The following is a 17,953-nucleotide window of genomic DNA, read 5'->3' on the forward strand; positions in this document are numbered from 1 at the left end:
GTATGATGTGGGATGACAGGGATCAACAACGGTAGAAAATTTTGCTGGTAAATTTTTAATTTCAGTACAAAGTTATGATGTATGCTAACTGCACTGGAAAGAAACAATGAATGATTTTATATAAACCAACCTACTTTTGGCACAAATTTTATGTTGTTAGATTCACAGTAAAAAATGCTTTTCTAAAGAAAGAATGACCTAGCGAAACAAAATACGCCTTGTAGATAAAACGAGTATGCAGCCTGTTCACTTCAGCTTATCAGCCGGCTTATCAGCCACCGAACAGTGTTTTTCTCTCACAACAAATCAGTCGTTTTAGCTTTTCAACCGGCTTATAAGTCCAGCCGAACAGGCTCATGACTGTCAAGTAGGGAGAGAAGACACGCAATTTTGTTGGTAGCGAGGCTTTTCACAAGATATGGAATAAATGGCATTGTTCCAAAGAAGCTAGAATTTTCCTTTTTTTAAAAAAAAAGAAGAATTTTCCAACACCTGGATCACAAAGCCTCGTGAAATTCAATTTTTTTTTGGTGGGAGGGGATGCAATGCAGCAACTTGAGAACATCTTTGAACATTAATAACTTGAGAACACTGGCGTACGATTCCGCAGCAATAGAGAGTGAGAGCAGCAGCCACTCTTGGGTCCCCAAGTGTGCCTGCCTCACGAAAGAAGCTGCTGGTTTTTGCCTTGCCGTCCCCAGAAGCAACGAGCTCACTTTCTGGCAATTGGCAAGACCAAGAACCTCGGCCCAGCAGCAACAACCGTCGACATCCGAGGTCAATTTTAGTCCCGTTCGGCCTGATTCTCCGCTGCAATTATACGGCCGTTTGATGCAGCAGCGCCTGTTCTCTCATTAGTCCAAATCGAAAGCATCAATAAAGCTGCATCTGTGTGCTTCCTTCTACGGTTGGTGATCATCGAAAGCAATGTTTCGTACACGTCTCGGTCACAGGTTGCTGAGATATTTGCTATATTTTCTGTATCTGTTTTTTTTAAAAAAAAACACTCCAGTACTTCTTTTCTCTCAAAATATCTCTGTTTTTTGAAGGAAAAAAAACTGGGGGTGTGTGGACCTGTCCCCTGTAGTCAGTGTGCAGCCTGGGAGAAAAAAAACTAGAAGCAGAGGGAGCAGAGTAGCAGACAGGTGTTTCGTTTTCTGAATTCATTGCGAGAGATGGCCCGAACCGAGATGAGTAGTGATCAGTGGACCAGAATGGTCTGTGAGCTACTGGAAGCAACAGCACGGTGACGGGGCCATGAGGATCTACATACGGATCGGACAAAATGATTGTATGTGCCATGCTGTCATCAGGTCGCTGCAATAAAATGTATGTTAAATTGCTGACGCCATACTAATTCTCACTATAATGCAACATCGTGCGTTCCTATTAGTAGTTCCGCATAGTACCACATCGTTAGTCCAAAAGAAGAGTTGAACTCTTCTGCAAGTGACTGAATTGAATTGGCTAATGGAGTGAACCATAGAATGAATGTACTGCACGAATGAACAGTCAAAAAAAGAAAAAAATGGGAGCCATTCGAAATCGACACCTAGTGCCTGGTACGCCGTGTGTGCAGGAGTAGTACACATCCTGACAAGATCCGAGATGAGAGAAGCATATGCTGGACGCATGGACGACAAGGCACGGCACTACAGAGCCATGCCATAGGCATATGGACGTGCCAACACATCGGCATGTGTGCCGCCGGCAATCATTCACGCCGGAGCAAGCAAGGCACACCATGTGTTGCGGCGAGCATCTTCCAGCACTTGGATGTCCCGATAGGTGCCACGGCCAGAGGCCCAGAGCATCTATGATCTACGCCGGCGAGCCGGAGACGAAGACGAATACTAGCTACGGAGCAGGCGACTATGCGAGATCCCGAGCTGCAGAACCGGCGACGAACGACGCTAGCTGATGTGGAGTCGTCAGCAATAATTGTGGGAATCTCCCGCGCTGCGTTACATCAAATCATTGCGGCAGGGCGATATTTCCTGAGGGGCCGGCCGTGGGGGCGTCACGATCGCCGATTCGCCATCGGCATGCCCACGAGATCCTCTCCTTGGACTCTTGCGAGAGCTCTGCTCCTGACAATGGCCTGCCTGTCGACCCCATGTAATGTAAGCTAAGCCAAGCCAAGCTAGCATCCAATGACCAAGCAATGGTCTCCAGACAACATGATGGTATGCTGCCAAATTTCGGCGCTGCATTAAGAGTGCTAGCTTTTATTCTGTTATTTATGTTTGAAAAAAGGGATCGGAGGAGGTCGTTGTCTCTCCCTGGCAAATTATGGGGAGACCAGTAGCAATGGCCTTGAAAGCAAAACGAATGTGACCCGAGTTAAAATGAACGAAACAGATGAGAAAGAAAAGGATGGTGGATTTTTGGTATTTCTGGTTTATTCTGAATTTCCCATCAATAATAATATTATTGCACCACCGAATCTCCCCCTGGTCACCGTTGCAAACTTGCAACGGCAAGCAATGGCAGATCAAGGGCTAGGAACAACTCGACAGCGCTGCCTGCCTCTGGACTAGTTCCACGAGCCATGCATATCTGTGGGCTCTGCCATGGCTTAAAACTAGAATCCGGCTCAAGGCCTTGTTGCATAGCTGCTGATGGAGCTTCATCAGCTTCTAAGACAGCAACGCAATTCCTCCCTTTTCCTTTTCAATTCCTCCTTCATTATCTTTTTCATGGAAGAAGTTAGGATAGCACTAGAAACTAAACGTCCCCTAGTTTATGAACTTTGGCCATGTGTGGTTACTGATTCTGTACTTATGTATGTATCATGTGTTGTTTCACAAAAAAAAAAAGAGTACGTATCATGTGTTGAGAACAACTCATGACATAGAAAAACTGCATATATAGTCCAGGAAAGTCTACTCGTTGCAAACATACAACGAAACTTAGGTTGTTTAATGCTTTTCAAGCCCTCAAGCTAATAAAAAAATAAATATGTGCGTCTCGGTAGCTTAGCGAGTAAGAAAGCTTGGATCTTAGCCATATTTTTCTTAAAAAAAGGAAAATAAAGCGAAACCGCATGGATGTATGGACTGATTTTTTTAGAAAGCAATAATTCAATGTGAATCATGCTCCATCAGTACATGATTACTTAGGTAATTTGTCGCAATATACATAATAATGCCGGCTCCAATAATCCAGATCTTTACAAACGTTGCTTAAATTTTTCCTGTAGTTAACAAAGATCATTTACCGATGACTAGCATTCCAGGACCCATTCAAATTTCTTGAAAAAAAATAGGGAAAAAACTTATGTAGTAATAAATGATCTACGCTAGAAGACTAGAACACACCATTCATTTCGCAGGCATGGTATGTATATTCTTGTAGCTCCCCCTGACTAAGCAGAGGCAAATGGGGGATCCTTAATAATTAATTAGCTGCCAATTGGGTACACTTTTCTTTTTCATCATTCATACTTTTGATTTAGTGTGAGTTTACAAGAGAGAGGACAAGTGCATAGAATATCCAAGCGGTAGTGGGCATTTGTGGCGACTTTTTAGTGGATATAAATAGGTTTTGAGGTATTTGTGTTCATTCCCCTGTTTTGAAGTGTAATTGTAATTTTACCCTCATTTTCTTAACTTTGTGATTTTACCCTTAACTATTCACAAGTCAATGCGATTTTGCCCCTAGTCAATGGCCAAAACAGGGGCAAATACGCAAAGATCAATAGCAAAATCATAAAGTTCAAAAAACAGGAGTAAAAATACAATTGCACCTCAAAGTAGGGGTAAGTTCACAAAAAACCATAAGTTTTTCCTATATGCTTTGCAGCCGAAGGAAAAGTAGATGCAACTATGAAACTCATATCGCATGAGGTAGTGTGTAGTGGTATATGCGTGTTACCTTGTCAAGCCCTCAAATTGAAAAATAATTCAAAATGTCCACATCAAAAAAAACTTGAACAATAAAATGCCTTTACAAATTTTTTCTTCAAACGACATGTGATAAAGGTAAACATATTTTTTTGTGCGTCTATATATATTGACTTAAATTTGTTTGAAGTAAAAAAAGGTGGAGTAAATTCAAATGTCTTTTTTTAGGTTATGAGTAAATTCAAATGTCATGCGATTTTTTGAGGAATAATTCAAAGCATGTTCTCGGTGGATTGGGAGGGGGCTGACAAATAAAACATAGTGCATCTATCACACGCAGGCACTCGAAAAATTGGAAACCATCCAGATCGAAACCATTGTTGCTTTATGGCAACATGGGAGTATATTCTAACCACATCTCCCGATTCACGTGCTTACAGATGTTGCTGTTGCAGTTCTTTCTTATACTTGAACAGCGATGAACTGCACATGGCTTAGCCGGCTACCATGGCACGGAGAAGGTTCATCGGGATCTACATGGCTGCACACAACATGCGTATGCAGATGCAGTGGAGCTCGTGCTCGAGTGTCGGCGATGCATGGAAGCAACAGACAGAGGAACCTTTTCCAGAACATGGCCAAGCCGCTGCTCTGTTTCTTTTCTTGCGATCGAAATTCGTATCAGACCAGCGCATGCTACTTCATAATGAGCGCGTGGTGGTGCATAAACAAGCTCGTGATATAGGTTCGCAAGTGCGCCTGCAACACGGGAATGCACACGAATATGCTCAATTTCTGCACTGCGGCAAAGGACCACACACGCACACAGTCTTTCGTGCGTGCCTGAGTTTGGTGTTGTGACCATCTTCACAGGTTGACACTCTGAGAAAATAAAAGTACAAGTATTTATGTTCATGCAAAAAAGAATATTTATGCGTTTTTTTGGAAAGGAATATGGATGTAAAAAGGTATTCGTTCTTTTGAGGAAAAGAAACAATCCCATCCCTGCCTGGTGGGTATTCGTGTGGAAGGCCCAACTGGACAAGCAGCCCGTGCAGAGGCCCAAAGGTCCGGGTGGGTTATACTGCATTTTTTAAAAGAATATTCGTTTGAGGAAAAAAAATCATCCCATCCTCCTGGTGGGTATTCGTGTGGAAGGCCAAACTAGACAAGAAAGGCCCAAAGGGCCGGAAGCCCAAGCGTGTTGAGCATGCCAAACCCCGATCGGAAGGGGCCCATACGAGTGGGCTTTCTGTCCTTGCCGACTGGCCCTCCCTGCCGCGTGCATGCGCCGCAACGCGCTCCTCGTGGAAAACGTGGTTGTAGGGCTGTGAAGTTAATACCTGTCGCCTGTGGGGCTATAAAGCTGCCTGGCACGGCATTTCTGGAAGCGTTGGAGAAAGGGATATCATCTTAGCTTCCCTAAACAACTCATCTGGTATCATTAATTTTTTTAATGAAACACACACTGCGTCAGAAAACATTTTTTGCTGATAGTTAAAACCGGTTTTTGCCAACAACTCATTGTCAACCAGCACAAATGATCTTTGTGTTGCCAGGTGTCCACCGCCAGTACAGTTCCAATTTGCGCTGGCGGGTGCTTAGATAGCTCGCCAGCAAAGATATTTTTAGGATAATAAAAAAACCTGGCCGTATCCGCTCTACTGCCGCAACCACGGCCGCACCGTCGCTCGTTTCGCCTCGCGCCGCCGTCCCGCGACCCCGCACTGCTTCTCCGTTGTCTCCGTTGGAGCATGCCCTAGGCACTCGCCCCGCCGGAGCTCGCCCTCAACACTTGCCCTTGGGCGCGCCGTCGGAGCTCGGCCTTGGCGCCCGCCGCCAGAGCTCGCCCTTGACGCCCACCCTTGGGCGCCGCCGGAGCTCACCCTCGACGCCTGGCCTTAGGCGCGCCGTCGGAGCTCGCCCTCGACACCCGCCCTTGGGCGCCGCTGGAGCTTACCCTCCCATCGGAGAGGAAAGAAACAGATAAGGTAGAGAGAGGGAGAGGATGAGAGAAGGGAACAAATAAGGAAGAGAGAGAGCACATGATGCTACTCCCGCGCCTGGTCGGCTGCTGCTGCATCCAACTGGGCACGCCGGTCCCCACGCTCGCGGGCCTACCCCACCGGCCGTCGCTCCCGCCGGCACCCGCGCCCACCGCCCGCCCGCCGCCCGCCCACGCTAGTGCTTGCTCCTGGAGATAAGAGGAGATAAGGGAGAGGTACGGGGCTGATGCCCGTCCTGCCTGCTCCTGGAGAGATAAGAGGAGATGAGGGAGATGTACGGGGCATTTGTGCTGGCGGGCACTAGCCCGGCAGTCTCGGTCACCTTTGTGCTGGCGGGTGCCAATTCCACCCGCTAGCACGTTAATTTCGACGTGTCAGCACAAATCATTTCTGGCGTAGTGACAATTCAGATGTAGAAGTGGCGGGAGGATTCAACGATACGAAAGTAATCTACTTTCCATTGTGATGGAACCCACGGCAGTTGTCGGTGTTTAGACTAGCAACCTACGTAAGATACCCTAAGTGAGTAGATTGATCGCTAGGGCTTCATTGAGATAAGAAACTTGAAGGTAAACGCGAGGCACGATTTAGATAAATTCGAACCGTTACATAGTGTAATACCCTATGTCTTGTGTAGAATATTGCTTTTGCATCGATGATGGATGTCTTTTCGATGGATCCCTACCTCATCTTATATATTCGGAGGTAGAGGGCTACATATCAATTTACATTAATCCATTAATCTTGGTCGGTCAAGACAGAAAGAGTCCTATCCTAATTATACATGAGTATTGTCATAATTTCCGACTAATTCTTTATTTTAGATTGGTCAACTACGTCGTTCCATACCGTAACTTCATCCTAAGTACTTGGGGTAGTCTCTCTTCTTTCGAAGTAGTCCATACCATCTCAGAGACTCCGTAGATCTTGATCCGTGAGATACTCATATACACGCATCCACACTCATCGTTGTTGTCCAAGGAGTTGGAGTGCAAGTGTGTTTTGGGTGCTAGCTTCAGCTGTGGTGTTGAGAACCATAAGTTTCTGTGTTTAGGCATAAAGAAAGGCAAGTGTTAACGGATGAACGCGGGTGTTGAAAAATTCACCCTATATCGAAAATGAGCACAGTGGATTAATAACTTTAACAAAGAGAAAGTAAGCAGCCACTTCTTTTTCTTGCGATTGGACTTTAATTTTGACCTTATCACAATTGTTATTCCAATCAAAGAAACTCTCAAGGTCAAACAACCAGATATTTGCACTATTCCTCGGAAATTATATGAACACACACGAGTACAATGATGAACTTGTCAATGAATGTTCATACAGTCAGAGAGAGAGAGCTTAATAGAAAGCAGTCAAAGCACATGCGGGAGAGCAAATAATCCCACCGTAGAGTGAGCTCTGGTCCACTGGCCGAATGAAATGGCTTTGTCTGGGGCTCGGGCCGGGCCGCCATCTACGACGAAGACCGCGGCCGCCGGCGGCGGCGGCGAGAGCCGACCAGCTGGAAGAACTCGTGGCGGCAGTGGAGGTAGAGGGAGCCGAGGAGGTTGCGGAGCTCCGGCAGCAGCGCGGTGAGGTTCCGGCCGGACGGCGCCAGGACGGTGAGGGGCCAGAGCACGAAGCCCACCGCGAACATCGACGCCACCGGCAACATGGCGATATCTCCGGCCTCACCGTCGATCGATCGGCCGGCGTGCGCGCGCGGCCGCGCGATTGTAGCTAACTAAGTGTGCGGGTGCGTGCGTGTGTGTTAGCTTGCCCGTGGAGAGTATTTGTAGCCGGAGAGGAAGAAGTTGTTCTCTCCACCACGTGCGTGCTTGAACAGCGGAGACCAGTGGTTGTGCTGGAGAGCTTCATTTTTCTTTCCTCCTTTTGTTTTGTTTTGTTTCGTTGAGCGTCCATTTTGTTGTGAGGTTATCCGAATATCCATGAAGGTTTTTAGCTAATTTTCTTCCGGAATTGTTTGGTTAACATGTTTGCTAGAAATAGTAGTTAGAGTTCTGCAATATATATAGGAATTCACAATAACAAGGTTCCGCTAATTTATAATAGTAGATAATTCATGGGGTTTGGGGAACCCCAATTTCACGCTATACAACCAGTCTCACTGAGATTGAAAACTTGATAACCATACCTGCTAGATGTTATGGGGATGAAACTCCTCTCACATCTCATGAAACTCCTACTTCTCTCTCTTCGTAACGACCTTGCCAAATCAGCAAAGCTGCTGATGTGGCATACAATTTAATGCTCATGAAAATCTTATGAAACCCTTCACTGAGACTAGCCTTAAGCCATTCTCAATGGAGAGTTTCATTACACCGTTTCTAAGAGTGCCACATCATCTTCAAAGATTTAAGTTGATGAATAAAACAACCCCTCACAATGCACAATTTCATGTCATAATTTCATAGGCTACTCATAGTATTTAATTGTTGTATGGTGTTGATATCAAACATGCCATATGAATATATAACCACTTGAAATTGTACCTAGTAGTGGCACACTAACCATGGTTACATAGGATTGGCAAAAGTTACGGAGATGAAATAAATTGCTCTCAACAGGGGTTTCATCATAGTTTCAAAGTCTAGGTAACCGTGTATACATGATTTCATCCCCATGAAATTCAACTCCTCTCTCTCTTCATAAGTTTTATGATATGTCACCATTTTTACCTATGTGGCATGTAATTTAATGAGTTTGAAATCCTCATGAAATTTGCATTGAGAATGACCTTAGTATTGAGTCTAATTGGTTAATCCTAGGTGGTAGGTGGAGGCCGTTAAAATGATATGCGATGCAGCGATCCTAGCCGTAATATTTGGGAAACTGGTAAAAGTAAACTCTTGGATAACGTTCTTCCAGTTTCCGGATAGTGCAGTTTGACTATATGTCTTAAGGGCTTACCGTAATCAAGCCATAACACAAGTACTACTTTCAGATTAGTACTTGCTGTTTGAAGTATTTGCCAACCATTTCTTCCTCAAAAAATTTAAGCTTTCATGGTGTGGTGGTTGGTGCATCACTGCATGGAGCTCTATCCTTTCTGGACCGTACTTAGTACATACAGTAGCCAGCCTGCCACCTTGCCCCCACAGTCACCACCGCCACCAAATCGCCTTACCAGCTACCACCATTTCCCTTCCTCTACAAATCTCACCCCAAGAACCCAAAAACACTACTCTAAACTTTGCAAGAGTTGAGGGAAGACGATTAGAACCTGAATGATGGTGTGAGTCCGACAACCATAGCCTGCATCGAGCACAGATTCTTCAGTGGAATCTGGATGCTGAGGAAAGCCAATGTAGGCTTGTTTTTCCGGAAAAATAAAAGGCAGACAAGAACCTGTAGTGGGCAGGAGAGCCCATTTATAACTTTGTAGATAAATTCTTCATAGTGTTGTAATGGTAAGGATAATACTCCTAGAAGTCTTTTTTATATATCCTTTAAAAAATACTCCCTCATTACAAACCTCAGTTACAAAGTATAAGTCATTTTATTTAGCTTTGTCTAATTTTAATCAACTTAATAGAACAATATATTAACTTCTACATTATCAAATAAATATAGACTATGCATCTACAGAAGATATATACATTTTTCTATAAACTGATGAACAAGACCTACAGAAATAATTTGATTCTACCCGAAAAAAAGAAATAATTCGATTTAAGACAAAAATTAAACGACCTATAATTTTTACACCATAGCCATATCGCAACAACAAAGAAGAAGTTAACTACAACCTGACACAGCAACAAGAAAAACACATGAAACAAGATCCCTCAACAGAGCTATAAACGGATGTACATGCATACTACGTCACATGTATGAAATACAACATGCTCACGACCTAACCGCCGCCGATTGCTGCTAGGAACGCCGCCGTCATCCCGTGTGGCGAAGGCCGGTGACCGTGGCAAGCAGGAGGAGCTCGTGCCGGCAGTGGCGGTAGAGGGAGGCGAGGATGCCGCAGAGCTCCGGCAGCAGCGCGGTGAGGTTCCGGCCGGACGGCGTGAGGGCGGTGAGGGGGATGACGAGGAAGCTCACCGCCACCAGCCACGCCGGAGGCCACATTTTAGTGTAAAATGTCTCCAAGTATTCCCCTGCGATCTATCCGTGGGTATACCTCCGTCTCGCTCCTGGGCTAATAATGGAGATATATAACAAGTATTTGTAGCTAGAGAGATCGATGCTGTTATTTGGTCATGAATTTCGTTCTCGTGGTTGAATCTTGAATGACAGGTGTGTGTGCGCGCGCGCGCGCGAGACCGTTAGGTGTACGTGCGCTAGCTAGAGCTCATCAACGATCGACGCAGAAGTTTATGAGAAAGCAACGGTGACGCCGACCAGCGTGAATGCGTGATAACGGGCTTAAAATGACAGTCTAATCAGTACCGATAGATCTGTTCGCATTAGATTGGGCCTTGCATCATTGCATGCCTGATTGCAAGCTAGTGGTCGCAGCAGATAGCAGTACGCGCCAGTACCAACTACTCCCTCCGTCCTAAATTAGGATTCATTTTGGTTTTTCTAGGTACATAGTTTTTCTACGTATCTAGACGTAGCATATATCTAGATGCACAGCAAAGTTTATGTATTTAGAAAAAACCAAAATAAATAGTAATTTAGGATGGAGGGAGTAGTTGCTATCGTGAGTGGAAGAAGCTCAAATAATGCAATAGCTGTTTCTTGACTAAGATTAGTCATCAATGATGATGACCTTTCAAATGCTATAAGCACCTCTAAGAAACAGCTATAAGCATACTCATCTTGTACGGTGATTTCATCCGTGATGACTTTGTAAGAAACAGCTATAGTCATCACGGATGAAATCACTGTTCAAGGAGTATGCTAACACTGAAGCCATAAATTCAAAGGAAAAAAAGGCCTAGTAGTATAATACTGGAGGTTAAACGCTTATAGTAAGAAAATGAGCGAGGGACTTTTTTGTTTTGGAAAGGGAATGACTACCTGTCATCCGGGTAATTTTCAACCTGGGTATCACTCGGATTTTGATCCAATGGGGTGATGACACGTCACAGCTAAGATGCAAATTGAAAACTGAGTGATACAGCAACTTTTTCTCACCCAGAAAATAAAAGAAATAACTAGGGGGGAAACTGAGTGACAAGAAGACCATAAAATACTCAGAAACTCATTTGCCGTGTTGCATGGTGAAGGTAGTATTCATTTACTATCCATTGTTCTCTGATTCTAAATTTGACACTGACCATTAATTGTTGAACTTACTAAAATGGTGGGGGTGGTATTCGCTTACTGTCCATTGATCTCTGCTTCTAAATTTAAAACTTATCATTAATTGTTGCTTGGTTCATAAAAGCGGTGAAAGAAAATTTAACATGGAGATGACGAAACTGAAACTGCAAATGCATAACATCACAATGCAACTATATGTGGATAATACTCGCAGAATAATTTTGCTTCAGCATTCATTTATTCATGTACAGAATAATTTTGCTTCAGCATTCATTTATTCATGTACACCAGGCCACTTTGGACGCCATCAAATATGATGGTGATGAAGGTGCCCTGCATCCTGAACCATAGTAGAGATTGTTAGTGATCTTGAAAAAGAAAAAGAATCGCATGCATGGTCGGTGTTAAATGGAGACGGAAAAAGGATGGGCATCTGTACTCATATCCGAGCCTAGACCATATAATGACTATTTAGAAAATCTCAAAAAAAAATGAAATCTGAGACTACACTAAAACAAAAACAGAACTAAAACAAAATCGAGAGCTGCATGCAGCAGCTAAATCTGAGACTTGAATGCTTTAGAGCCAAGATCCATTTGCAGCTGCAGCCTTGACTTTATCCAAAAAAGGAAGATAACTGAATAATGAATCACTGAATTATTTAACCTGAAAGACGATGGTAGTGCAGCTACAACAGATCGAAAAAAAATATAATGAAACATTTAGAAAAAAAATGGAGACAGAAAAAGGATGGGCATCTGTACTCATACGAGCCTAAAGCATTGACTGAATATTTAGAAAATCTGAAAAAAAAAATGAAATCTGAGACTGCACTAAAGAATTGAATAGGACTCTAAATTGATTAATACTGAATGGCTCTGAACAGTTGATCTTGTTTGTTGGAAATCTTCAACCTGTTGTATAGTGGTTTCACACAGCAATAGTAGCTACTATATAGTGGTTACAGTGAATATTCAGCTGACAATGTTAACTTAGTACACTGAAAAGTACATATTCAGAGGAAAATGAACATTCAGAACCTGACTGATGAAATGAATGAAATTGATATATCACTATCAAGTTCTTTTTCCCCCTCAAACATAAAACAATGAATCATCTTTATCCTCAAATATCCTTGGACTTGATCCATCAGAGGAAGCAAAATGTCCATGCCTCTCACATGAGTCTGCATCTGCCAGCACACGTGCGCGGTGCATTTTAATTAAAATCAAAAGATGATATAATTAAAATCTGGAAAATGTTATATAATTCTTCAACTGTGTTTCTGATTGAGAGCTGGTCAAAAGAAGAAGAAAAAAGACATGACACATAGAAAGTGGAACAACCTTAAGACGGCATAAAACTGAAAAATGGAGAAAAGCAATGAATGGAGCAAGAACTGAATGGAAAAGGCACTCAACCATATTGCACTGAATTAAGAAGAGACTGAATGCAGAAAAAAATGGAGCAAATCAGAATGGTTACTACAAATAGACAAAATGAATTAACACATTCGGAACACCGAATATTCAGAGGTCAATGAATATTTAGAAACCTTAGCATATTGACAATGTTAACTGAATACACTGAATATTTAGAGATAAATGAAGATTCAGAACCTAGACTGATGAAATGAATACACTAAGACACTGAAAACTCAGAGAAAAATGAACATCATAAACCTGATAAAATGAACCAGATATTACTGCACGAAGACATAGAACATAACACCGAATATTCATTTTTTAAATCAATGATAGACTAGACAGACTTCCATTATGGAAGTTCCATAGCCAGGGCCTGAGGCGCACCATGGCCACAACCTTGGCCACCACGATCCAAGCTTTGTTGTTGAGCACCACCAGGGCCTGGACCACAACCGGCGCCGAATCCGGGAGGAGCGTCGTCGCTGTCCGATGTACTTGCCTTTTCTTTTGTTTTCATACACTAGCTATAACAACAGACTAATCACAGACTTTGTTTGTGCCGGGAAGAACACACTACTCCATCTAGAGAAACCACGAACACACTACCTTTTTCCAGAGAAACAACGGATAAATTTATAGCACAAGAAAATGGAACACACCACTAATGCGGCAACTGCAACCCAATCCTCCGTTCGCTCCCCGACCGCGGAAACCGCACACAAAAATTTGCAATCGGCGGTAAAAGAATTTTAACAGCTCAGCAAGTAGCAACCCGCGTTAAAGGAAATCTAGAGAAGTATAGAAAGGTTTTTCGGGTAATCACATAAGGTAGTGTAATTGCAATCATGGTGTAAAGGCTGTCAGGTGGCAGAGCTAATCCTTGGCTACATTGCGGGTTCACGGTCTAGGAGTCATTGTATCTTAAAATTCTCCTTTTGTTCTTAATTGAAAGGCATAGCTGCTATTTATGTTAAAAAAAATTAACTAACCCTAACCAAACTTGGTAACCGACCTGCTACCTCACGCATCCACAAAAGCCATGTGCTGCAGAAATCAAAGTGACATGAAATCTCAAAATAATCGAAAATGGAGAAAATGAATGCGAAGGAGACGTGAGCTACTCCAGGTAGCGAGAGGAATACGTACAAGAAAACATCATTACCTTCAACGACGTATCCGAGAAAGCAGCAAGCGCAACAACGTATCCGAGAAAGATAAATGAATGTATTTAGAGATAAATGAATGCTAACAGAAAACCAAAAAAAAAAAATGGTCCGACAACCACAACAGGCTCACGAACTTGCAATGATCCTGGCCATGGAAATCTGGGTGAGAAACCAACACATAATCACCCGCGAGACAGTTAGAAATTCCGTTTTGGAAAACTAGAGTTTTTTTAGGACTGTTTGGAAAACTAGTGTCCGAGATTATATAACTTGTGGCTGACTGCCGCGTTGAAACGAAATAGGCCCATTTAGGATTTAAAGCCCATCATTCTATAAAATCCAGTCCGGCCCACCAAAACCCGCCATTCGCCTCCCACAGTCCCACTTGTCAGCCGCACTGACCTGATGACCTAGGGTTTCAGCCAGTATATATACAATCCCCTTCCCCCACTGCCCGCCTCTCCGCCGCCGCCGCCGCCTCCAAGCGCCCCCCGCTAGCTCCGGCGAAGCCGACCCCGCGCGCCGCAGGTAAGCAGGCAGGCAGGCAGCATCAAGCATGGCAGACACGAAGGCGGCGCCCGCGGTGACGCTCCGCACGCGCAAGTTCATGACCAACCGCCTCCTCTCCCGGAAGCAGTTCGTGCTCGAGGTCCTCCACCCCGGCCGCGCCAACGTCTCCAAGGTCAGTGCCCTGCGCTCGCCGGGACCTTTGCTCTCCGAGGTCTCTCGTTTGGGCAAGGCGGAGCTTCGGCGAGGCTGACGCGTGCGATCCGTTGGCATTGCAGGCGGACCTCAAGGACAAGCTGGCCAAGGTGTACGAGGTCAAGGACCCCAACTGCATCTTCGTCTTCAAGTTCCGCACCCACTTCGGAGGCGGCAAGTCCACGGGGTTCGGCCTCATCTACGACAACGTCGAGGCGGCCAAGAAGTTCGAGCCCAAGTACAGGCTCATCAGGGTACGAGTCTCGTGCTCCCCCACCCTCCCTTTGCTCACTGACCGACTCTGAATTCTTAGTTTTGCATACTTCATACACTAGCCTGTATCCGCGGAAAGCTCAAATTTTGCGTACGAGTTCTTACTATCTGTAGTTCCTTACGATTTTGATACGTTTTAGGATTCAGATCAGGTCGATGCTTACCCATTTCTTGGGACATGTTGGTCAGGTCATTAAGATGTTTGTGTAGATGAGAAATGGAGCCTTGTCATGTGATGTAATTTCCAGAATGATTGCATTGCTACCTCATGGTTCAAATCCTGTGTCATGTTGTAGAGTTACCATATATCTCATTGTGTTTGTTGACTTTGTTCCGTGTTTTTCATTTTGTAAGCCCTGAGGTTGGCAACTATCATTACATGTTTATACCCTATTTACTGCAAATGATGTTGCTGGGTTCTATTGTAACTACCATAACCATCCCTTGGCAAGACCTAATTTATTACTGTAATTAGCAGGCTGTTTTGTGAACTTGTCTATGACCGCTGTGCTTATGAAACCTGGCGTGGAATGAACAACTGACGGCAGTAATGTTTTTGAGTAAAATGATTCTGCAAATTTATGTTTGCTGAAGTTTTTCGTTATAAATTGTATATACTGAGCACCAAACCTTGACATTGTAATCTGCAGAATGTGACTGAAACAACTTAAACTATGGCTTTGCTTGTTTTTGACAATGTGGTTCTGTTCTGTTTGTGCAGAATGGTCTTGCTACCAAGGTGGAGAAGTCGCGCAAGCAGATGAAGGAGAGGAAGAACAGGGCGAAGAAGATCCGTGGTGTGAAGAAGGTATGTTCATTTGCATTCATCATCAGACTGTTGTCCTCTAATATTTGTGCCTGTTACGGGGGTCGCATTTGAGCTCTCAGGAATTATAAACTGTTTCCTATGAAACCCTGGCATTGCAAACAGAATATGTTAATCTTGAATTTTGTTGGTTGTGACTAAAACCTTTCTTTTATTGGTTGTGCAGACGAAGGCTGGGGATGCCAAGAAGAAATAAGCAAGATTTCATTGTACTCTAGCAATCTTCAGTTTGAGCGCCCGCCTGTTCACCATCAGAATTTTGTACCCATCATCTTGTTGCTGATGCCCCTCTGCGCAATGCTTTATCCACCAGTAGAAAGAGAATTTTGAGCTGTTTCATCGTCTCTTGTTACATTTGATTTGAGGCTCTCCCTCGTATTTGACTTGGACTTGTGGGCTCTATGATTTTACATGAGTTTATGCGCGAACTGTCGTGGTTGTAGCTAATTCTGGGAGATTCTGAGCTGCCGAAGTGATGGTTGCAAACCATACCGTAGTTCTGCTGCGTTATCCGAGACTGTGCTGTTAGAGTCTGAGTGTTGACTGACATCCGCCCCTTAGCAAAAGTTTGAAGAGGGAAGAGGTCATTTTTTTCTTTGGCGGCCGTGTTGAACTGACTGAATATTCGTTTGCTATGAAAATGTTCCTTTCATTTGAGCCAAGCTCCCCCTGCCCCGCGCATCATGCTTTTCCAAACCTTAATCAACGGAGCCGAGGTTTGGTCATTTTCAGAACTGTGCATAGAGAGGTTTGAATATTACGGAGCTGTGGCACTCTAGGTCGATACAACGATTAGATGTTATGGAATTTCTCCTCTTTTCTCATGTAAAACCATAGGGACCAGTTATCGAATTGGTGAGGTTGGTGGTTCAGTGATCATTTGAGTGTGTCAACAAGTTCAACCACGTTTCAAATAAGCTGTAAACAGTATATCCCCTCAATTAAAAAAAAATGCTCATGAGATGACTAGTACTGGAGGCCAAATTCAACCTTTTTCTCTCCATTTTGAGTTGGTTTTACACATTGGGCCGCCCTTTGTTTTACACTTTGGACCTTTAGCTACATTCGGCCGGTCGGATGCCGACTTTCAGCCCAATATACGTTCAACTGGAATCAATCGAGTACACATATATACGGAAATATACCGTTACGGTCATGACGAAGGCGGCGAGTTCAATGTAGCCTGCTAACCATTTAGTAACAGCTTCACTTACTAACTAAGCCTAAATCAAACCCATGGTAACAACAAACGCAATAACATTTGGCCCAAACGCAACAATTGAACCATGCTAAATTCGTGACCGCAGACATAAAACATAGAGTAAATTTCCTCGATGCCATTGGAATCTATAGCACTTCTTTTTTGGACATTTAAATTCTTCAATTTCCTTCGGTGCCACTACTTCGAATTTTCATTTCCTTAGCTTCTATTTTCGTGAGTTGACCACTAAGTTAGCAGGCTATGATCCGTTGCTGCAGGCTCGGCCAATTCGTTGCTGAGCGCTGGGTGCATTTCATGATGCGTGTCCATGAAGAGAAAACACCTTTTTCTTTGTTTTAGAAAAAGTCTATTCATCACCCTCAACTATCGATGTTGTCCGATTTTCATCCCTCAACCGAAAAAACCGGATACACGACACCCACCAACTGTTGAAACGGTCTGATTTACACCCCTCGGTGGTTTCGGTAGTGGTTTTAGCATACGTGGCGTCACGTCAATCATCCTATGTGTCACGTCAGCCGTGAGGGGCGTAAACTGGACCGCATTGATAGTTCGAGGGGGTCAACTAGACTTTATAAAAATAAACTTAAATAAAAATATTTTTTCTTAGAAAAGATATGCATTTAAAAATTCTAAAACCTAGTTTAATCTTAAAAAAATCATTATAGCTTAGAAAAATATGAAATCAATTTTGTATTTTTTTAAATCATGCTCTATCTTACAATGCCTAGTTAAGTATTATTTAAATCTTTTATGATCCTCTTTTGGTGTTTATTTGCTAGAAGTTAGTCTCATTATTTATTATAATTAGTTGATATTGACGACTCGGGCTACGTAGAAGTGACTTGACTCAAGTGTGAACATCACCTCAAATTTTATCCTATTTAGAAATGTGTGACCCATATATAAGTATGGTTAGATCTTTTATTTAATTGAATGATCTATTTTTACAAGGCATTGTAAGATAGTGCATGTTCTAAAAAAAATATGAAAGTGGTTTCATTTTTTTTCCGACCTAAAATGAATTTCTCATGAATTTTCTAAAACTAAACCAGATTTTAGGATTTTAATTACATATCTATCCTAGGAAAAAATATTTATATTTTTATATTTTGATAAAGTCTAGTTGACCCCTCAAACTATTAACATGGTCCAGTGGCTGACATGGTGCCACGTAGAATAGCTGACATGGCACCACGTCAGCTAAAACCACCGATAAAACTACTGAGGGGTGTAAATCGGACGGTTTCAATAGTT

General features: G+C 43.3%; 1 protein-coding gene across 1 annotated transcript; it reads left to right on the forward strand.

Moving 5' to 3' along the window:
- The first annotated feature begins 14,121 nt into the window (after nucleotides 1–14,121).
- On the forward strand, nucleotides 14,122–15,921 carry LOC117838157 (small ribosomal subunit protein eS24z). Its single transcript, XM_034718074.2, has 4 exons — nucleotides 14,122–14,355; nucleotides 14,459–14,629; nucleotides 15,370–15,456; nucleotides 15,641–15,921. Exons 1-4 carry the CDS (start codon nucleotides 14,230–14,232, stop codon nucleotides 15,668–15,670), a joined length of 414 nt encoding a protein of 137 aa, XP_034573965.1. The 5' UTR covers nucleotides 14,122–14,229; the 3' UTR covers nucleotides 15,671–15,921.
- Nucleotides 15,922–17,953: the final 2,032 nt, after the last annotated feature.

Source organism: Setaria viridis, chromosome 1 (genome assembly GCF_005286985.2).
Source record: "Setaria viridis chromosome 1, Setaria_viridis_v4.0, whole genome shotgun sequence".
In the NCBI taxonomy this organism is placed as follows: domain Eukaryota; kingdom Viridiplantae; phylum Streptophyta; class Magnoliopsida; order Poales; family Poaceae; genus Setaria; species Setaria viridis.